This window comes from Budorcas taxicolor, chromosome 3 (genome assembly GCF_023091745.1).
Source record: "Budorcas taxicolor isolate Tak-1 chromosome 3, Takin1.1, whole genome shotgun sequence".
Taxonomy (NCBI): domain Eukaryota; kingdom Metazoa; phylum Chordata; class Mammalia; order Artiodactyla; family Bovidae; genus Budorcas; species Budorcas taxicolor.
This window is the reverse complement of record NC_068912.1, coordinates 29109237-29132330: the sequence shown is the minus strand read 5'-3', so window position 1 is coordinate 29132330 and position 23094 is coordinate 29109237. Positions and strand designations below refer to the sequence as shown.

Genomic DNA, 23094 nt, shown 5'->3' with positions numbered 1-23094 from the left:
CTTCCCATTTTTATTGCTCTATTTGCTTCTTTCTGAACCCAAACTAAATAATCTCATTTACTATGACTTATAGTTAATCTTGATGTTCTATAGGGCAAGCTCGTCAATCTTGTTTTTTTTCAGGAGTGTCTCAGCTATTCTTGGCCTTTTGCACTTCCACTAAAATTTTACAAAAAGATGAAGGTCATTCTAGTTTTCTCTTGAACATTCCCCTGTCTCACTTTCTTCCCACCATTTCATTGAATCAGCTGTTACCAAGGTTTCCAGGACCCCTCCCATTGTCAAATCCACTGGTCAATTCTCAGTTTTCATATTATTGGCCTCTTTGCAGCATTAAACATAACTGTTTACTCTTTCCTTCATGGAATACTTTCTTCACTCAGCTTCTGCAATCCATACTCCTGTGTTTTCCACCTACTTCACTAGCTGCTCCTTTTAGTCTCCTTTGCTGGATTCTTCTCTTCCCAACTGTCAAATGTAAATTCAAGCACATCATTCCCAACCAGGGCTCAAGCCTTAAATTGTTTAAATTTTCTGCTTATACTCACTCTACTGGGTTATCTCATCTGGTTCCTCAGCTTTAAAATAGCAATGTATGTCTCTAGCCTAAATCTTTCCTCTGAATTTCAAATTCTTGTATGTAAATGCCTACTTGATATCTCCAGCTGAATGTCTGCAAGATATTAGATAGGTATCCAATAGGTAGCTCAAGGGACTTCCCTGATAGCTTAGTTGGTAAAGAATCCACCTGCAATGCAGGAGACCCCAGTTTGATTCCTGGGTTGGGAAGATCCACTGGAGAAGGGATAGGCTACCTACTCCAGTATTCTTGGGCTTCCCTTGTGGCTCAGCTAGTAAAGAATCTGCCTGCAATGCAGGAGACCTGGGTTTGATCCCTGAGTTGGGAAGATGAAACTGTTAAAAGAATGATATAAATCTCTCTGAAATTCTGGGCTTCCCTGATAGCTCAGTTGGTAAAGAATCTGCCTGCAATGCAGGAGACCCCAGTTCGCTTTGTTCAATTCCTGGGTCAGGATGATCCGCTGAAGAATAGATAGGCCATCCACTCCAGTATTCTTGGGCTTCCCTTGTGGCTCAGCTAGTAAAGAATCTGCCTGCAATGCAGGAGACCTGGGTTTGATCCCTGAGTTGGGAAGATGAAACTGTTAAAAGAATGATATAAATCTCTCTGAAATTCTGGGCTTCCCTGATAGCTCAGTTGGTAAAGAATCTGCCTGCAATGCAGGAGACCCCAGTTCGCTTTGTTCAATTCCTGGGTCAGGATGATCCGCTGAAGAATAGATAGGCCATCCACTCCAGTATTCTTGGGCTTCCCTTGTGGCTCAGCTGGTAAAGAATCAGCCTGAAACACGGGAGACCTGGGTTCGATCCCTGGGTTGGGAAGATCCCCAGGAGAAGGGAAAGGCTACCCACTCCAGTATTCTGGCCTGGAGAATTCCATGGACTGCATAGTCCATGGGGTCGCAGAGTTGGACACAACTGAGCGACTTTCACTTTCAGGTATCTCAAACTTAATATTCAAAACTGAACTTTTAGTTACTCCTCTAAACTTGCTCCTTCTCTAATGATCCCCATCAGCAAACAGCCTTTGAGTTCTCATCTGTAAAATGGGGATTAAATAATAATACCTGCTTCATACAGATATTACAGGATCAAATAAGATGTATGCTAAGTGCTTAAAATAATGCCTGACATACAGTAAGCCACCCAATAAATATTATTGATCTTTTCATTCAACAAATACTTACTGAGTATCTATTTAGTGAATGCTGTTCAAAGTATTGGAAATAGAAAACAAACAGACAGTCACTGTTCTCATAGAACTTACACTCTAGCACATCAGATGGTAATGAAGACCCTGGAGAAAAATTAAGTCAGGAAGGAGGACAGGAAGTGCTAAGGGAATGGGGACAATTTTAAACAGGACAGTCAGGAAAAGCCTCACTAAGAAAGTGACATTTGAGCATGGATCTACAAGAACAAAGAGCAGGAGCCACGTGCCTAGGGGAATAGCATTCCATACATGGAACTGAGTAAATGCCAAAGTCCTGAAAAAGAAGGGGACTTGGCACATCGAGGGTAAGCAAGGAAGCTATCAGCTTATGAAGGCACAGGCAATCTCAGACTATTTTTGTATATGCTTTGGCAGGATGCTGGGCATTTGGTTTTTACTGTCTGGACCATAAATCCTCTGCCACTTGTCTCATACCTTGTGAAAAATTCTGCTCCTGAGCCAATATTTCATTTCGTTCTTCCAAAATCTGTACCAGGGCAGCTTGTAGCTTAGGTGGTAGAATTTCATCCTCATCAGATACCTTAAGAGAAGAAAATTGAGATTTTCATGAGCTTTGAGAGAGAAAGTCTCAAACTTAGGGCCCTATTAAAGTCCCCCAGGTTCCACAGGTGGCTTTGTATGTATTTCTGCTAAAAGGAGTCTGTCTGAGGCTTCCTTCCCTACACTGAACAGAATCCATGATGTTTATGGTGTGGAAGTGTTAGTCGCTCACTCGTGTCTGACTCTTCATGACCCTGAGGGCTGGAGCCTGCTAGGCCCCTCTGTCGATGGGATTCTCCAGGCAAGAGTACTGCAGTAGGTAGCCATTCCCTTCTCCAGGGGATCTTTCCGACCCAGGGATTGAACCCTGGTCTCCTGCACTGCAGGCAGATTCTTTACCATCTGTACCACCAGCTGCTGCTGCTGCTGCTACTAGGTCACTTCAGTCGTGTCCGACTCTGCGCGACCCCATAGATGGCGGCTCACCAGGCTCCCCCATCCCTGGGATTCTCCAGGCAAGAACACTGGAGTGGGTTGCCATTTCCTTCTCCAGGGAACATCTTAATTAAATTTAAGAAAAATAAATAGTATGTCTTATAAGACTCTTTGGGAGTTTCCAAACCAAATAGTTCTCATCTCCAAGTCTTATGATATATTATAAAGATCGTTCCCAAATAAATGGTGCTTCAAATGTGATGAGCTGATTGAGTATAAAAAAAGAAAGTCTCAGGAAACATTCTTTTCACCCTATGTTCAGTGCTCACAAACCTATATACAGGTTACATACAGAGGGTTGCTCTAAGGCTTTTCTAATTCTCCTCTTCACTATCCAGAATAAGTGACCATTTCTTTTTGCCCCTACAGTATCTTGTGCAAATTTCAAATATATATCATTTCTAAAACTTTATGGCTATATCTGCTCCCTCTCCCACTGTAAACTATAAGGCCTGAGGGATCAAGCTGAGTGTCTTACTCATCTTTAGTTTCTGACTGACTAGCAGAATATCTAGAAATAACTGGTGTTGAATGCTTGTTAAATTTAATTAAATTAGAGGCCTATATATCAACCCATAAGACTTGAAGGGAGGGTTACCTCTTTTGAGAATGACATTTAATCTGTTTCCTCCTTCCTTAAATTGAGACAGACAGCTATGAACCCAAGACAAATTTTTCAGGTCAATCTTGTATGATTGGCCACAGTGTCAAGTCAAGTGTGTGTGCAGGAACTATAGGTCTTGCCTGAGTCACCTTCTTTAAGTACTTTCACATATTTTCTGGCCAATTATCCCCAAACATTATGTAATCATCTCCTTTGTCACTCACCTCCTGTAAAAACTTGTCTGCGCAGAGATCAACTATCAGCACCTATGGAATAAAGGAGCCAGGCAAGTTAAACCAGAGACATTCAGAGAGAAATACATTAGGCGCTGTTAGATCAGGAAGAATGTTTTGATTCTTTCATGCAATGGGAATAGTTTTAGACTTAAAGGGTTTTTTGGTTCTGTTTTTAATTGAAATATAACTGACTTAAATATTGTAATAGTTTCCAGTATATAAAGTGATTGGATATTGTTATGCATTAAAGTTTTAGCCCATTTAATAGCTAACTCATCAACATTAGTAAAAAATATTGCAAGTTAAAAAAAATGATGGTGGCACACCTAGAGATTAAAAGAGACTAAAAAAAACCACACCAACCAAATACAGTGCATAAATGACGACCCTGTATGCAAGACAGGAAAAAAGACGCAGCTGTGTATAACGGACTTTTGGACTCAGAGGGAGAGGGAGAGGGTGGGATGATATGGGAGAATGGCATTCTATCATGTATACTATCATGTAAGAATTGAATCACTAGTCTATGTCTGACGCAGGATACAGCATGCTTGGGGCTGGTGCATGGGGATGACCCACAGAGATGCTATGGGGAGGGAGGTGGGAGGGGGGTTCATGTTTGGGAACACATGTAAGGATTAAAGATTTTAAAATTAAAAATAAATAAATAAATAAAAAATTAAAAAAAAAAAAACAAATACAGTGCATAGACTTTATTTGGGACCTAATTCAAGCTATAAAAAATTTATGAAATAATTAGAGATCTGAATATTGAATTTTTCTGATATTAAAAAACTGTTATTAAATTTTTAGGTGTGATAGTGGTATTGTGATTATGTTAAAGTGATCTTAGGCTTAGAGAGTCATATCGTAATATTTAGAATTATGAAATGACATCAGGATATGCTTCAAAATACTATGGGAGAGAGGTAGTACAATTAGCCTCAACTTTATAAGTATTTAAGGAGGGCAATTCGGAGAAGGCAATGGCAACCCACTCCAGTACTCTTGCCTGGAAAATCCCATGGACAGAGGAGCCTGGAAGGCTGTAGTCCATGGGGTCGCTGAGGGTCGGACACGACTGAGCGACTTCACTTTCACTTTTCTCTGTCATGCACTGGAGAAGAAAATGGCAACCCACTCCAGTGTTCTTGCCTGGAGAATCCCAGGGACGGGGGAGCCTGGTGGGCTGCCGTCTATGGGGTCGCACAGAGTCAGACACGACTGAAGTGACTTAGCAGCAGCAGCAGCAAGGAGGGTAATTAATTTTACTCTTTTTTCATTTTTACATATGTTTAAAATTTCCATAGTAACAAGGTAAAAAATAGGTTAATACCAAAATTAGAAATGTTTCTATACACTATCAATAAAGTATCTGAAAAATAAATTAAGAAAACAACTTCATCTTCAACTATATCAAAAAGAATAAAATACCTAGGAATAAATTTAAACAAGGAGGTAAAAGATATCTATGCTGAAAACTATAAGATACTGGTAAGAGGAACTGAACAATACACAAAAAAATGGAAAGATATTCTGTGCTCATCGAGTGGAAGAATCAATATTGTTAAAAAGTCTGTACTACCCAAAGCAATCTAGAGTCAATGCAATCCCTATCAAAATTCCAATGGCCATTTTCACAGAAATAGAACAATTCTAAAATTTCTGTGGAACCACAAAAGACTCCAAATAGCCAAAGCAATCTTACAAAAGAAGAATAAAGGTAGAGGTCATCATACATTCTCATTTCAAACTATATTACAAAGCTATAGTAATCAGACACATAGCTTAATGGAACAGAATACAGGGTTCAAAAATAAACCTCAAAAATAGCCCATTAGCTTATGACAATGGAGCCAGGAATATACAACAGGGAAAGGACAATCTCAATAAATGGTTATAGGAAAATTACCTGCATGCTAAAAAATAAAATTGGATCCCTATCTTATACCATACACAAAATCAACTCAAAATGAATTAATAACTTAAACATAAGACCTGAAATCATGAAACTCCTAGAAAATATAGCAGGGTAGCATCTTTACATTGGTCTTAGCAATGACTTTTTGGATTTGACACCAAAAGCAAAGATAACAAAAGCAAAAATAAGCAGGTGGGACTACATCAAACTAAAAAGCTTCCGCACAGGAAAGGAAACCATCAGTAAAATAAAAAGAAAGCCTACAGAGTGGGAGAAAAATACCTGAAATTCATATACTGGATAAGGGGTTGATATCCAAAACATATGAAGAACTCATACAACTCAACAGCAAAAAGAGAAACCCCAAAGAATCCAATTTAAAAACAGGCAGAGGGAAAAAAAACAAAAAACAGATAGAGGAATTGAATAATGTTATTCCAAAGAAGGCATGCAGATGACTAATAAACATATGAAAAGGTACTCTACATCAAAGAAATGCCGACCAAAAAACCACAATGTGATATTATCACCTGTTTGAATGATTATTAACAAAAGACAAGAGATAACAGATACTGGCAAGAATGTAGAGAAAAGGAAACTACTGCGTACTCTTTATGGAAATGTAAATTGGTTTTGCCATTCTGGAAACAGTAAAGAGGTTCCTCAAAAAATTAAAAATAGAACCAGCACATAATTTAGCAACGCCACTTCTGGGCATGGATCCAAAGGAAACAAAATCACTATTTTGAAGAACACCTGCACCCCCGTGTTCACTGCAGCATTATTTACAACAGCCATAACAATGAAACAACCTGGCCATAACAGAGGACTAGATAAAGAGGTGGCACATATATATAAAGGAATATTATTCAGCTATGAAAAGAAGGAAATCCAGCCAGTGGTAACAATGTGGATGCTAAGTGAAATAAGCCAAGCAGAGAAAGAGAAATACCCTATGATCTCACGTACATGTGGAATCTAAAACAACCGAATTCATAGAAACAGAGAACAGATTGGTGGTTGCCAGAGATGGGTTGGGAGATAGATAAAATGGGTGTAGGGGATCAAAAGGCACGAATTTCCAGTTATAAGGTAAGTAAGTACTGGATATGTAATGTACAGCATGTGACTACAGTTAACAATACTATATTATATATTTGAAACTTGCTAAGAGTCCATCTTAAAAGTTGTCATCACAAGAAAAATTTTTTCTAACTATGTTAGGTGATGGATATTAACTAAACTTACTGTGGTAATCATTTTGAAATATATGCATGTGTGTGTGTGTATGAAGTCCTTTCAGTCATGTCTGACTATTTGTGACCCTATGGACTGTAGCCTGCCAGGCTCCTCTGTACATGGGATTCTCCAGGCAAGAATACTGGAGTGGGTTGCCATTTCCTCCCCCAGGGCATCATCACGACCCAGGGATCAAACTCATGTCTCTTATGCCTACTGCATTGGTAGGTGGATTCTTTACCACTAGTGTCACCAAGGAAGCCCTCAAATATATGCATGTATCATATCATATCATATCATAATGTTGTACATTTAAACTAATACAATGTTATATGTAAATCATTTCTCAATAAAATTGGAGGGGGGAGGTTAACCCATCAGTGTAATAAAGAAGAGTTTTTTCATTAAGTGGTACTTGGATAGTAGGTTATCCACATTTAAAAAAATGAAATGATCCCTACCTCCTTTCTTTCTTCTTTTTTGGTCATATCACGCAGCTTGTGAGGTCTTAGTTTCCCAACCAGGGACTGAACTGACATCCTCAGCAGTGAAAGTGCTGAGTCCTAATCACTAGACTGCCAGGGAATTCCCCCTACTTCCTATTATATACAAAAAAATAAAAAATCAATTTCCAGGCTTAAGAGCCAAAAATTAAAAGCATAATAATAAAGCTTCCAGGAACTAACAGAGGAGGCTATTTCCATGAAGCTAATATTAAGAAAAACTTAAGCAGTTCACACACACACACAAAAACACTAACCACTAAAAAAAAAAGATTGACAGTTCTGGCCACATTAAAATTAAGAACATTTCCATATTAAAAAAAAATCTTTTTGGAGAATGAAAAGGCAAACCACAAAGGAGTTCATATTCAGAGTATGAAAAGGCCTCTTACAAATCAATGAAAGTAAATAATTCAGCAGAAAGATAGCCTATGGATTTTACAGAAGATGACATTCAAATGGGTAATAAACATATAGAAAGATGCTCACCCTCAACCATAATCAAGGAATACCAATAAAACAAAAATAAAATACAACTATCTGATAAGCTAAATATGAACTGATCACAACAAGGGCTGACAAGGATATGGAGCAACAGGAACTCTCATACACTCCTGGAGGAAGTTTAACTTGGCACAACTACTTTGGAAAAGCTTGACTTTACTTACTAAAGTTGAAGATATGTCTGCTCTATGACCCAGCAATTCCATTTCCAAATATTTGCCCATAAAACTGCATGCACATATGTACCAAGGGTCATGAACAAGAATATTTATAGCAGCATTATTAATAATAACTCCAAACTGGAAACAACTCAAATGTCCATCAACTGTAGAATGGATGAGAAAATTGCAGTACATTCACACAGTGGATCACTATACACAATCAGAATGATCAAACTACTGTTAAACTCATCAACATGGGTGAATCTTAAAGATATAATGTTGCTTGAAAGAAGCCAGACTAAGAAAGAAAAAGAAAAGAAACATATTGCTGTATGAATCCATTTATATCAAGCTTAAAACCAGGCAAAACTGAACTATGTTGTCTAGGGATACATGCCCAGGATGTTAAGTTATAAAGAAAACAAGAAAATGAGCATCAAAAAAAGTCAAGATAATAGTGACCTTTTGCAAGGAGTGGGGAAGAGAACAGTGATTAGAGGAAAGCATGAGGCGGACTTCCCTGGCAGTCCAGTGGTTAAGATGCTGAGCTCCCAATGCAGAGGCAGAGGTTTGATCCCTGGTCAGGGAGCTAAGATCCCACATGCCACACAGTGTGGCCAAACAATAAATAAGAATAATTTAAAAAAATTTTTTAAACAAGAAAAAGAAGGCATGATGAGGACTTTGTTTCCATGGCTGTAATGTCTCTATTCTAGTCCAACGCTGGTTACCATTAGCATTCACTTTGTGATAATTAACTGAGCTATACATTTTGTTTTGGGCACTTATCTAATGTATGTGATATTTGAAAGAATTTAAAAATTAACCCAGAGTAGTTTTTGTGCATGATTTAAAAAAATTTAAAAAAAGACCTATTCTTCAGAATAACACAAGAATTAGCCCATGGTTCAATGCTATAAATAAGATATAACTTCAGATTCATGTGTACTATAGTATTTTTCTCATTTTAATAAGCAGATACAAAAATATGATAGCATAACAATAATAAGTACATATTATTAATTAATGATATATCCGTCACTGTTAAAAATCACTTGTTTTCACTTGGCAGTGCTCCAATCTTTTTCACAGGTACAAATTCTCCCATATTACCTCTTCAATGGGTAGGTCCTGGAGCTGCGGTAATGAGCAAGACAGGATTCCAATAAGGAATGGAGTAGGTGAGCACACAATGTCAATCATAGATGCTGGCAGGACTGGGATGTAGGTGTGCTGCCAGGTGAATGGATACAGTGTGGCAACCACTGCATGACCACATTTTGACAGGGTGCTAGCCAGAGGAGAAAGCAAACTGATGTCACACAAACAGCAACATATGGTGGGCATGTCAGATATGACATTACAGGATTACAAACTGGTGCCAGTGATCGCAGATTAACAATTCTGTGATTACTCATTAACATTCTATTTAAATTTTTAACTTAATTTTCTGAAAATCTTTAATCTCAATCCAGCTGTTTCCCACAATTTATATTGCTAAAAACTAGTGTATACTCAGAGAAGCAATACCAATTTTTAACAAGTTTCAACAAAACACATTTTGAAGGGAAATTAATTGCAACCCTCAAAAGAAACTGGTATAGCTGAACACAAATAGCTTTTGGATTATCCATGTTGCTACAGCATTAAGTAACTGAGGTCCTACCTAAATGTTTTTTTTTTTTTTTTTTAATATGGCCAAATTCTAAAACACTGAGAACAAGTAAAACCCCAGTCCGATGTGGCATATCTTACTTATTTCTCACCTTAGGCTGTTGGCGACAAAGATTACCCTCCGCTCCAAAAGGAGAGAGGCACAGACTCGAATGAGATGGCACACGCTCAGGCACTTAAAGAGACACTCAAAATCAACATGCTCCAGCCGCGAGTCCAGTGGTCGGCACAGCTCAATGGACTGAAATGCAAACACTTCAATCAGGGGAGCTGAGGTGGGAAGAGACCCTTAATGACAATACTAACGGACCCTGTCTCTCTTGTACACATTAAATTCAAGAGAGGGGCTCCTGCAGAGTTCGTGAAGCAGCCTACACTGATCTCAACACTTAATACTTTAGTTTCATGCCATAAATTTCTGTTGAAATCTTTTATCCCACCGGACAACATTTATCATATTGAAATTGACCTCATGCAGGTCAACTTATGAGTGGTTCAGTCTATGAATGGTAGAGAAACCTCTGGTTCTTGGGGTCTAGGATCAACAATCTCACCGATGAACTGGATGTTTCTCTAGTGCTTCTGGGACTGAAACACACTCTGTGCAATTTATGAAAAGGAGAAAGGTTTCTATCATGTAAGGTCTACTAGTATAAGGACTGCTTTTTGGCAGCTAGCGAGTCTCCTCAAAATTAACTAACTTACCCCATCTCCAGCCCCAGGGAGGTAGCTCTTCACTGTGATGGTGCGTCCAGGAGCTGGGAAAGGAGCTTCCATGACACTTCGCATGAAGGGGTAAACCAAAGCTGGAGACATTTCTCTTCTCTTCTCTACTTCGTCCAGAATCTACATACACAAAACATATATATATATTTTAAATTAAGGACTCAGTTCAAAGACATAAAAGAATCCTATTAAAGGAACTGAAAAACTGGGTGCACAAACTTGAAAATAATATGGTCACCAGATTTTAAGACAGATAAGCTTCTGCCACCTTTAAAAAAGTTCATTAAAGGCCTCCTTTCTCTTGGAGGTATCTTTAAATCTCTAAGAAAAGTTACTAAAATGAATCAACTTAATTTTAGAAAGGAGCCCCTTTTTATATCACCAAGGAAGGGACAAAGAAGGTAACACAATAGTATCCAGCAGTTTGGTGCCTGGAAAAGACATGAGACAACATAAACTTCAGGCAAAGTTCCGCTTTAAGCAGCAAGATTTAGCAAACCGAAATGAGGATTATAGGGCAACATCATGTGGTTTAGAGATCTAAGTTTAAGCCTTCAAACCTGTAGTTCGAATCTACTAATGGAAAGCCCTTTCTAAAGTAGAATGTTAAAAGTCTATGCCACTTAACATTGTCTAGTGAAGTCATCAGAAACAAAGATGTACTCAGAGCTCAGAAAGGACACCGTCTTTCATAGCACCCATTCTCCACTCACCTTTGAAAAAAGGTTGAAGCAGCCTAGGCGACTGACCATGCAGTACACCTCAGGGAGTCGCTTTCCTTTGCCTTCTGGCTAAACAACAACAAGAACAACAAAGCAAAAATTAAGTAGCACAAGTCTTTACTAATTTGGACTATTAATACCTCTTAATACTCCTTAGTATAGAGTAGGAACCAAAGGTCTCATTCTCAGTGAACACTGAAAGATGGAAAAATGCTTAAAAAAAAAAAAAAAAAAGATGGTATGATTCATTCCAGCTTAATGAAGGCATCTAAGCAAGAAGAAAGTAACTCAGAGCTCCCTCGACTAGCTCATTGTACGCCATTCCTCAAACATAAGCAGACTGACTTCAGCTACAATGTCAGTGCTTTCATTATCTATTAGAGACAAACAAATAAAATAAATCCATACCCTTTCTATTCCAAAACACTCTGTGGCTAACCTCCACCCTGCTCTTACTGTTTAAAGCTAACATAGCTTCTTTGTAATACACAGATCATTGAGTAGCCCCCAGACTCATCTAGAAATTATGCTTCTGAAGTTCTTAGTCTGACTCTATTGTTTCTTGACCAAAGCTGCCTAGAGCACAGGTCTGGGACTTACCAAGAGCTTCTTACAGTAACCAAACCACCGGCTCCCATCTTCACCAGTTAAGACAAAGGAGAAGGTTTCACTGAAAAAAATAGTCAATAGTTTGAGATTCAAACTACTACTTATGACATTCCTTGGAACAAGCAATTAAAAATTAGTGTCTAACAGCAGCAATTTTGTGATGTAAGAGGAAGCATTGATATTATACTTTTTGCAAGTCATGTTCTTCCTGAGGGAAAATTCTCAAATTCTCAAAGGTCCAGCCCTTGAGAATGTCTTGCTTTGTACTGGAGTGAGAGAACAGGTATGGGATGAGCTGCTGAAGCCACCACCTCCTTTCACTTTCTTATCTATCCGGTCAGCTATTAATCAAGTCTGTTTTCCTTTTGTTGAATGCTCAGTTTAGCCAAACACATAGGTAAGCTAAAAAGGATTTTAATAAGCTATTCTTCCCTTCCAAATTCTTCTACTTAGTTTTGAGAGGTCATATGCAACAGTGATAGGCAAAAGATTATATTCTTAATACATAAAAATTAATAGGAAAATCGATATCTCATTAGAAACATAGGCAAAAGATAAAATGCATAGATAACTTACAAAATGAAGACCTACAGAGGCCCAAGAAATAAATTCATTAACAATCAAAAGGAATTCAAATCTGAACAACATTATATACATGTCTATATACAGCCAACAATTAAAGATTGGAAGGGAACATCTCAAAACACTTACAGTGATTATCTCTTGAGTAAACCAGAATGCCAGTGATTTCTAATTTTTGCTTTGTATTTACTTCCATGTATTTTAGAATGAACACACATAACTCGGGGAGAGGGAAAAGCCAACCATGGAGCAGCCAGGTCGATATGAAAGAAGCTGCCTATGTGGTCAGCAGTGCAACAGACAGCACAAAGGCATCAGGATTGATGGCTCAGAGACGAGAGCGGCGATCAGGCCAAACTGGTTGTGAGAGGCAGCAGCTTAGTCTGGAGGCAACGTGGCGAGGAAAGGCACAGCCACTTAGGCAACAGCTGAGGCTGTCTTCCAGCAGGTCATCAGCATGTGATATGGTTCACATAATCATGCTTTTCAGCCTAAATACATGACCAGTAATTCCAGTTTTGAAAGAAGCAGTCATCTATTTACAAGCAGGATATGAGATGATGATGTCTTATTAATTGAAAATAGTAATTTCCTCTAGATACTGGGAAGAAATTTCTTATAGTTCCTTTCCAATATACTTATACCTTCCAAACTCCAGCCTCCTTTTTGTACAAGTTTGACAGGGGAACATACAATCTGGGCTATAGCTTTTTCTAACAATTTGAGGGAGATACAAGATGCAGACACTGCCATGTTTTATTTTTGTTTTTAAGTTCAGTATTTTTTTCCTTTTATGTCCACTTGGTGGCATTTCTGATTGTATGTAAAGTGGAACTTTTTTTCCTGCAGAATTGGCAAATTGAAGAGACTCTCAAACTTGTTTTCCCGTTAACACTGTGCTTTCCTTTTGGGAGCCCCACATAGGAAATGTCCTAATTCTTTTCCTTCCTTCCCTGCCACAGAGTACACATAGCTTCACTGCTGGTTCTATCTGTTTCTCGAACATTCTGATTCTACTTTTGCAGTTTCAACAAACAGAAATCAGATAAAGTAGTCTATTTACCTCTTGAGTTCCGAGGCTGGCACCCAGTCCTTTGAATCAGGAAAACAAAATTTGGGGATAACTTTGAGCCTCTCTTCAGTGTCTCTGGATTGCTTAAAGCCATGATCACCCTGAAAAAAATAACACTGAAAGTGACTAATATTCTATGTAAGTGGAGTGTAGAAATAAAAAACTCAGCCTGTTCTCAGGAAAAGGGTATCCGATAAGTCAAGGTAGCAACCTGCTCCAATACTCTTGCCTGGAAAATCCCTTGGACGGAGGAGCCTGGTAGGCTGCAGTCCATGGGGTCTCGAAGAGTCAGATGCGACTGAGCGACTTCACTTTCACTTTTCACTTTCATGCATTGGAGAAGGAAATGGCAACCCACTCCAGTGTTCTTGCCTGGAGAATCCCAGGGACAGGGGAGCCTGGTGGGCTGCTGTCTATGGGGTCGCACAGAGTTGGACACAACTGAAGTGACTTAGCAGCAGCAGCAGCAGCAGCAATTATCTCAGAGTGGTTTTGTGCAGTTTAATAAAACAGGAGGGCCAAGACTGTTAATCACTGAAATTTTCTAAGGAACAGTTTCTAAGTAAAAGGAATTCTGTTTTTATATAGAGAGGGTACTTGAGGAGATCCTATAATCTGATGTAAGAGAGATTATTGAAAACAGTTTCTTATCTAGAGAAAGAATCTTAATTCAAGTATTCACATACTAGTCAGAATATTTTTATGAATCATGGACTATAAAATAAATGAAAATCTATGTTATAATATACTGATAACAAAAACCTAGTCAGCTCAAGATATTCTCTGATCAATAATCCAAGATGTTTTGAAAAGTCAGATGACCGTTACTTAGAAAAAATCGTATTTTTAGAATCCACCCCACGTATAATCATTTCCCTTAGCATGTAATCTTTGTTACCTAATTATGGGTTTGCGACTTCCTGTAAAATTCTAGCATGGAAGACCCTTTCGTGCAAGTTTGGTATTGTACTTTAGAGAACAGTCTAAATTTAGTTAAGTCAAAAGACATTTAAAAATTAGTACAAAAATAAGCAGATAAGTCTAATTACCAAATTGACTTCATGTAACTTATATCAATGACCTTCCTTTTAATTTCTAAAACAAAACAGGGTTTTTGATTTTGTATTCAAAGGCATGCTCCCTCAGGCACGAGGATCTTGGGGATAAGTGGGGACATTCACAGGTGCTCAGGGACCCTGGCTCACAATCTGGTGCACAACTGACTCACCAGCTGCGGGGTTTCCCCCTCAGGCCAGGTGCAGGACTCAAACCCTGTGTCCTGACTAGGGGTAGGGAAGTTGAGCCGGGGTAACTCCCTTACTATGAGCCCGCCATTCCAACGCACAGCAGCTGGGCAACTCTCAAGGAGCTGTAGCCTCCACACAGGCACATGCTCAGTACTTGGACTGGGGGTGATGAAAAGGCTTGCACCTCTAGACCACCCAATGAATAGTAGTAGCAATGCCCAGGGCAGGGCATTAAGACACTGCATTAAGGCATTAAGCAAAGCCATGTGTTGCTTAAGACACTGCGGGGTTAATGCTTGTCTGATCCTGACCCTCCCCATGCATGCCGCAGAGGGTGTCAGCAGCCAATGAGTGAGGCTGGAAAGGGGGAAGGCCTGACAGGACCTGGGGAACCAAGAAGTAGGAGTGAGGACACCTAGAGAACCCATTTTGGGGAGGAAGCAGGTGAGACCATGCATGAAGCCAGGCTTTAAGACTGGTACAGGCCCCATTGTCTCATCAGACCCCACTCCTCACTTACAAAACACAAATTCAAATATAAATTGAGAGTTTCCTGTGGAGCTGGGCTCTTCTAGGAGAGAGATGCCTTTTGTGACTGCACTGGTCACAGACCCATGAAGTTAGTCCTGCTCCTTACTCAGCTTCAGCCAATTCATGCCACTTAGGAATGTGGGCTGAGTGCCGGCAGTCTTTCTAGTTTCTCAGGAAAAAGCCGAAATACAGATTTCTATATGAAATTTGACTTTTAAACAAAAAACTAACAACAAAAACTTTATTATTATTTTATTACTCTATTACGGCAAACCCCCACCCCCCGACAAATATGTCTGTGGGCTTAATAAGCTCAGAGGCCATCAGTTTGTAAGCCCTGATGTAATGATCATGTTCTTTATTTTTACAGTCACAAAGCTCAGAGCCACATTTAGGGTCTATTTTGTAAGCTCTGTGAGGGCAGGGACCAAACAGATCTATTTTAGTTGTGTTCTCAGCATGTAATCTTGGCAAAAAGTAGATATTTATGAAATACTGATGAAATGAATGAATGATTTTGTGGAAAAGGCAAAGTAAAGGAAATAATACTGTTAATAATAGTAACCATTTATCACATGCTTACTATGTGCCAGAAACTGCATTAAGCATGTTATATACATTATCTCATTAAATCCTCACTAATACAGGGTAACATTATATTGTGCTACTATATGCTAGACACTGTTCTTAGTGCATTACATGAATTATTATATAATGAGCTCATTTAATCCTCACTAAATGGGGTAGACACTGTTACGATTACCCCTCCTTCACCAATGAAGAAAACAAGACGCAGACCAGTTTAACTACTCTAAGTCACAGAGTTAATAAGTGGCAATTGCAGACAGTTGGCTCACAGTCCGTGCTCTGACCTGCTACCTTACTCTGCCACATTTATCATTCGCCTCATTAAAAATGAGGCTTCCCTGGTAGCTTAGAGGGTAAAGAATCTGCCTACAATGCAGGAGACCTGAGTTCAGTCCCTGGGTTGGGAAGATCCCCTGGAGGAGGGCACGGCAACCCACTTCAGTATTCTTGCCTGAAGAATTCCATGGACAAAGGAGCCTGGGGAGCTACAATCCATGGGGTCAGAGTCACACACGACTGAGCAACTTTCACTCACTCACTCGCTCTCATTCAGAAGGAGAAAACTGAGGCTTTGTAACTTGCCAAAGGTCACTTAGTAAGCAGCAGAGCAAAAAATAAAAACCCAACTTGAATAATGAGTTTTATTCCCCCTTGGTTGCAGCTCACACCTGACACAAGATATCGTCAGATCCATGTCCTACAAGAAGTATAGAGTTAGTAAAAGCTGATGGAGACAACAGTAAACAAGAGGAGAGGGATAAATACACAGAGACACAGGAAGGCCATCCGTTCCTGGATGTCTCATGGTCTCTACGCACCTACCTTGCTAGGGAATTGTTGTATGACCTGGGGAACGTAGCTTGCTTCTGACGGCTTCTTCTGTAGAGACACCACCACAAAGAGTTCAAAGAGCTGCTGCTCCTGTAATTCAATCAGATCCCGCTCTAAAGTTTGGTAGTGCGGATTCCTCTTGGAAGACTGCTGCAGTTGTGCTATGCGCTTGTGGCGACCTGCAATGAGATCATGGAGCATTGTCTTCCTTTGTAGCCCTATCTTCCCTCTAGCACCCAGAGGTCATGACCCATGAGGGGCTAACCCTCATTCAGTGGTTGTTAGTGAGTGTTGACTAACGAACGTCTGCACCCAGACGTGCTTGTCAGGGCTATGACACACGTGGAGGACAAGTGCAGACTCTCACAGGCACCTAGGGGCTCTGCAGTGGGACTGATGTTCTATGTCCCAATTGATACCTAGGCATGTCCCAACACATACTCTGTGTTATCCCATCTTTCATGGCATGACACCAGTAAAAGCACTGGCCAGACCACAGATGCCACTGCTGAGACCATGAAATCATAGGTGGGGGAAAAGATCTGATAAAATAATTGAGCCCTATAGAAGGTAAGTACATAAAGAGACAATTTTTATAAAATTAAAACAAAAAACTATCCTCACATGAAACAAACTATTGTTTTCCCTTCTCTCTTTGGCATGTATTATGAATGATGGACATATACTTATATCAATAAATGGTGCTTAACACAAGAGGAAAAGATATTCATTAGCAGATTGTTTCTCAAAAGAAAGAATTTATAGAAGCATACTATTTATACAGTGTGAGCGATCCCACTCAAAAGTGGATAACATTTATCCTTTATTCTCATCGCTCTAAATTCTGGATAATTTGGGATAGTCTCCACCAGGGGGAACGCAGTAGTTGCAGAAGAAATAATCTAAGGATCCTAGAGATTTGCTTATGTGTCATTCTAAGCCAAAGACTGAAAGACTCACCCTCTAATTGTTTTGCTTTTCTTTCGAGATGTGATGCATTCTGCCCCAAAGAAGTTATGATGTGGATCAAAATATTAAGAACACTTAAAAAAGTGCTCTAGGCAAGCCTTCTTACTCCAAAGGGCTTAGCTCATATCAAGAAAATTTTAGGGGCTGATTCTCAGTAGCGACAGCACTAAGTTAGTCATCTTTACACATCCAAGTTGAACTTGATGATGACTTAGGTTTCACCTTAAATCAGGCTACTGAATCAAACACCTGAAGCAACTGAGGCTACTGGTAGGAGCACATGATTATTCATCATAAAGTCAGAATATCAGACTTGGAACTGCCCTGTTCTTGGCTTTGATAATTCATGTCTCCTACTTTTCCCATGCCTCAGTTAAACAGAAACGAAATAATTTGCTGTGAAAATCCATTAGATGCAGGATACAGAGCCTTTGAGTACTTGAACAAGTACAACCAAAAATGCATGGCGTAGTTTGTACTCTAACAGAAAGTAAATGGCACAGTAATTTAGAATATAAATGCCTACAAATAAGAAACAGATCAGTGTTGCCTATCTCAAGACACTTAATGAATTACACTTGAATGACTATGAAAAAATCAGATATTTTTGTCTCAGAGGATGACTCACATGCTCTGTTTTGGTTGCTGGGAAATGGCTGCATATGTGTCTGAACACGCAGCTCTGCCGCTCCCCTCAGAACATTCCATCTTAAGAACTATATAGGTTTGCCTCACACCACCATGGGAGATTTTTTAAACTTTTTATTTCGTATTGGGGGATAGCTGATTAACAATGTTATGATAGTTAACAGCAAAGGGACTCAGCCATACATATATACATGTATCTATTCTCAATTATGGGAGGTTTTTTTTTTATGGGAGATTTTGAATGCTGTCATAACATCTGACAGTGTATTGTTTAGTTCCCTAAATCTCAACAGGATCTTATAATGAAGAAATCACCGACAAAGTGAAACTTGGTGTAGAAAACATATGCTTCATCACAAAGGCAGGTGTGACTCCACCTATAACCAGGATCATCACGCGAAAGGGAGCAGCCCCACTGACTCACTCACTCTTTGGTAGATACTCAGCATCACTTTCGTACCCACCAGGTTCACCTGAAAAGAAAGAATTTCCATTTGTATTGTCCAACAACAGCAGGAGGAACACGAGGAAGAGAATAATGGAAAAGACCTGGGGACTTAAGAGCAAGGAATAATCAGGAGGCTGAAACTTTCTCCAAACCACTTAGCTGTATCAAGGCTCAGAGAAGAAACTACTCCATTCCACCTTCTTCCCACACCCACTTCCCTCCTTAATTCCCCTCGCATCCCTAAATCTAGACTTTAACAGCAGTTCAAACTAGCTGCAGGAAGTCTTGGTTAATAGAGTAGATTTTATTTCTACATTCACAGAATGTAGACATATTTGTCTTTTGATTCCCAAATAAGGTATCACAGGTAGAAGCATCAACCTGACTAACCAAAAGTCTCAACATGGAACAAACTATGAGTTTAGATTAACAAGAAAATGTGAAGTTAAGAAAGTTAAGAAAGATTACCAAATGAGATTACCAAAGATTACATTCTACCTCTTTTATGATGCTTCTAAGCCACCTCGAAGGCCAAACTGAACTGAACTTTACTCTGAATTCTTACAGTACTCAGATGGCTTTGAACTGCTCTTATTTTCCACAATTGGATTTTAAGTGTTTTGGGGCTAAGGGGCTTTGCTTTCAGAAGGGAATATTGTGTACAATACTAGGTGTTTTGTCAATTTATATAACAACAACAACAAAGCAACCAAAAGATAAAACATTGTAAACAAGTGAATGAAAAATTTCTAAATTAAATTTAAAAAGCTAAAGCAAAATTTTAAAATGTAAAGAAAGGGAAAAAGTTTTAAGTATCAGGAAAAACAAGGACTAGGAGTCGTAAATGAAAAATATATGTAAGTCTGATTGTATAAATATGTAAAATTTCTAATCTAACAAAAAATCATTAGTAAATTGAAAAGGCGAACAACCTGGGAAAATATTTGTAGTATACATTGTAGACACTGGGCTGTCTTCTTAATATTCAAATAGCTGTCATAAATATGGAAAAACACAGCACAACAAAAGATGAATAAAAGGTAGGAATAGGCAATTTATAGGAAAAGACTGATAAATCTTGATAAACATAACTGTCCAAATTCATAATTAAAGAAATGTAAATTAAGACAATAAGTAAGATATACTTTTCAACCATGATACTGGTAAAAAATAAAAATCTCTAATTAACTAAGATAATGAGGAAAATATCATTTTCAAAAGTTGTTCATAGAAATGTAAACTGTTACAATCTATTTATGAGACAATTCGGTTAGCAGTTATAAAAATATTAATTTATGTGTTCTTTAAAGTATGTGTGCTTTGATTAAGTCCACTGCTAAGAACTCATTCTATAGATGTATTCTAACCAATATACAAAGTTATATATAAGTAAAAAGTGTACATCACAGCATTGTTTGAAGAGAAAAAAACCTATATCTCTTTATAAACCTTAATTATCCACAGATTAAATAATATGTTAGAAACAGCTAAATAAATTCTTTTACATTTATACAAAGAAATGCAGTACAGATATGTGGATCTCTGTGTGTTATACTGAAAGAGCTCCAAAGTATATTAATTATACTTTTTTTAAAAAAAAGCAAGACATAGTATAAAGTTATTTGGGGAGAAAAAACGTTTGCATGTTCATAAAATTTTCTGGGAGTAGTAGCAGGAAGTTCTGGAAACACTGGCTTTCCCTTTTATCTTATTCTATATTCCTGCAATTTCTTGCTGTGCTCATTTTAGTTTTGTAATAAGGGAGAAGAGAAGATTAAAAAATGCTGTCTGAAAAAAAAAAAAATGCTGTCTGTCCATAAGACAGGCGTGAAAAGTACACAAGAGATGTTACAGAAAAGGTAGCTATCTAAATATTGTGTACTATCTAGGTTTTATAACTTCAAACTACAATGACACAAAGTATACTAGGGCTCTATCCTATTAATCAATAAGTAAGAATAAACACTGTGAGCTACTGAACCCTATCTATATCCTTGGCACCAGGCACCTCTTGGGAGCCTGTGAGGTGTCTGGGAAAAAAAGAAAAGAAAAGAAGAAGAAAATGGGAAGGAAGGAAAGGCAATTTACCTGGCAAAGACCTTACAAAAGATCATTTATATGGCTTTAACATATTCACCTCTGGGTTTTGATGACCTGCATTCCAAGACATGGAATGAAGGTTAAGGGGTTTAAAAACCAGTATTGAGAATCTGTAAGGATCAAAAAAGTACTAGGTTGTCCCTTTTTGATAACTGACTTTTACACACAAAACCGTACTTTGGAAGAAGGGCAGTAAATCATTTTGTGATACTTGAGAATTGAGAATTAAGAAATGTTTAGGTTGGAATAGATTCACTAAAACCTAGCATGTACTGGCAGAGTAGGTAAACAGAATTATCTGGTTCTACAAGGCATTGTTGATACACAGACAAAAGCTTAAGAAGGAAAACAAAAACCTGAGAACTGTGACTACTGAGCCAGGAGTCCTCAAGCATGAGAGAAACTCCTGTCCAGGGAAGAGGCTGGCCAGGGACCGGGTAAATGCACATTTCCTTTGAGCCACACAAAAGAAAATAAACTTGTAGGGACTCCTCCTTTCGTGTGTATATGCTACAAGTTGGCAGTTTATGCTGTTGATTTTTTGTTCTTTTCAATAAAGACAGTGAAGAAAAGGATTTGACGCTTCAAAAACTTTTCTTAGAGTCAAATTTACTAAAATCTTCCTAATCCATAAAGCATACACATAAAATAACAGATCAGTGATAATGTCCTTAGAGTAGCATATCTGGTGAATATACTTATCAACAGACTGCTGTTAATCTGGGAAAACTGACAATCTTTTCTAAGAATTTGTCCTGGTTCCAGTGTCTTGATATTTCATATAACTTGCAATTTATAATTTATTTCCTTATCTATAAAATAATAATATTTGCTACATACAGTTATTTAGAAAAGACAGTCATAATGTATCTGAAAGGATCCAGCAGAATATCTGGCATTACTTTTCATCTTCTGAATCTCTTTTTGAATTATACAAATAAAAAGCATTTGACTGTATCTTTACTGGACATATGAAAACATATAGAGAGGAGATAGTCAAACTGCTAAAAATCAAAAGCTGAGTAATTGTTGGTGATAAAGAAGAATAAGACTTTGTGGTGTCATGTTCCTTGATTCAAACTGATGCTTCCTCTTCTCACTCAGCTTCTTACTCTGTAAAATTAGGATAGTCCCACACCTCCCAGTGTGGTCATATTTATACACCAGATAAAGTACATAAAGAAACTATTACTTCATTCAGTTAAGCAGTAGCTATTATTATTAACAATGACCAGAAGTATTTCTTCTATAGAAGACTAAAATGTTTCAATAATTGCTTCTGAAAATATGAAAATTCACATTTTAAATGGTGAAGACAGGATGATTTTAATCATCACAAAGAAGAAAGAGCTTTGAATTATTGAACGCAGAAGTTTATTTTCACATAGTTCACTCGTAGAATGAGGACTAGATTTTTAATGGAAATTAAGAAATTTCTGTCTTTGGAAGTCTTTGCAAAAATATGAAACATTCTTCTCTGGTATGATTTGGCTGTTGTTTCTCACCTATGAATCTCATATATAAAAACTGTTAACTTCTACATATTCTGTGCCAGACAAGCAAGTTTGTTGTAAAGAAAAGTCTAATAGTTCAGTATGAATGGTGAAAGGTTCTCAGTCAAGACAATCTAAGTCTTATCTAGGCATCTGAAGGAGAAAGCTGCTGAACTTCTTAGATGACTAGAGGTTGAATACCACATACCTTCAGTATATATACACTTAAGATTTTCATTTCTCCATTGAACGAGTCTACACTGACAAAAGACTATAAATCAAAGGGCTATAAAATATGGATGAAATCTGTCTATGAAAAATCATTCTCATTGGTTTATAACTATTTTAAAATTTATTTACTTATTCATCCAGTAGCTATTACTTGGTAAAGAGTCAGACATGACTTAGTGAGTGAACATCAACAACCAGAACTAAATAAAAGGGATTTGAGGAAGAACAAGAAATAATCCCTTAGGCTAAAGAAGTTTTATGTTTAAGTGGGAGAGACAGGAAAGTAAACCAAAAATTATAATTCACATCAACCATTAAATTATATAATGATCTGCCTAACATATGCTAATAGTTATGGACAGCTGGAACAATTCTTACCTTTAGAGGGAGGTACATCTTTTCCAGTGTAAGGGTGTAACTTTACCCTTTTCTTCCCTCTCTTAGACTCAAATATATCATCTATCTTTAATACAAACTAAAAAACAGACCAGAAAAGTACAAGTTAAGACAAACACCAACAAGTTTTGCAGCTTGATAATATTAACTTATTAGTGATTCTCATTCAGAGAAAGATCCATTTTAAAAATAAAACCTTTATATTTTTCAATTTTGAATCTAAAATTATCTTTAGTAAGATGACATGCTATTCTAACACAAAATCCAT

The 23094-nt window shown here is 38.0% G+C and overlaps 1 protein-coding gene across 1 annotated transcript in view; it reads right to left on the bottom strand.

Moving 5' to 3' along the window:
- DENND2C (DENN domain containing 2C) overlaps positions 1-23094 on the bottom strand; it is a 38882-nt gene that overhangs the window by 5730 nt on the left and 10058 nt on the right. Inside the window, exons 5-15 of the mRNA XM_052637378.1 lie at positions 22809-22905; positions 18587-18631; positions 16533-16720; positions 13336-13445; positions 11682-11751; positions 11073-11150; positions 10339-10479; positions 9726-9874; positions 9073-9250; positions 3620-3661; positions 2231-2336 (exon numbers count right to left, since the gene is read on the bottom strand). Of these exons, the coding sequence (XP_052493338.1) occupies positions 2231-2336; positions 3620-3661; positions 9073-9250; positions 9726-9874; positions 10339-10479; positions 11073-11150; positions 11682-11751; positions 13336-13445; positions 16533-16720; positions 18587-18631; positions 22809-22905 (1204 nt within the window). The remainder of the gene's footprint in view (positions 1-2230; positions 2337-3619; positions 3662-9072; positions 9251-9725; positions 9875-10338; positions 10480-11072; positions 11151-11681; positions 11752-13335; positions 13446-16532; positions 16721-18586; positions 18632-22808; positions 22906-23094) is intronic.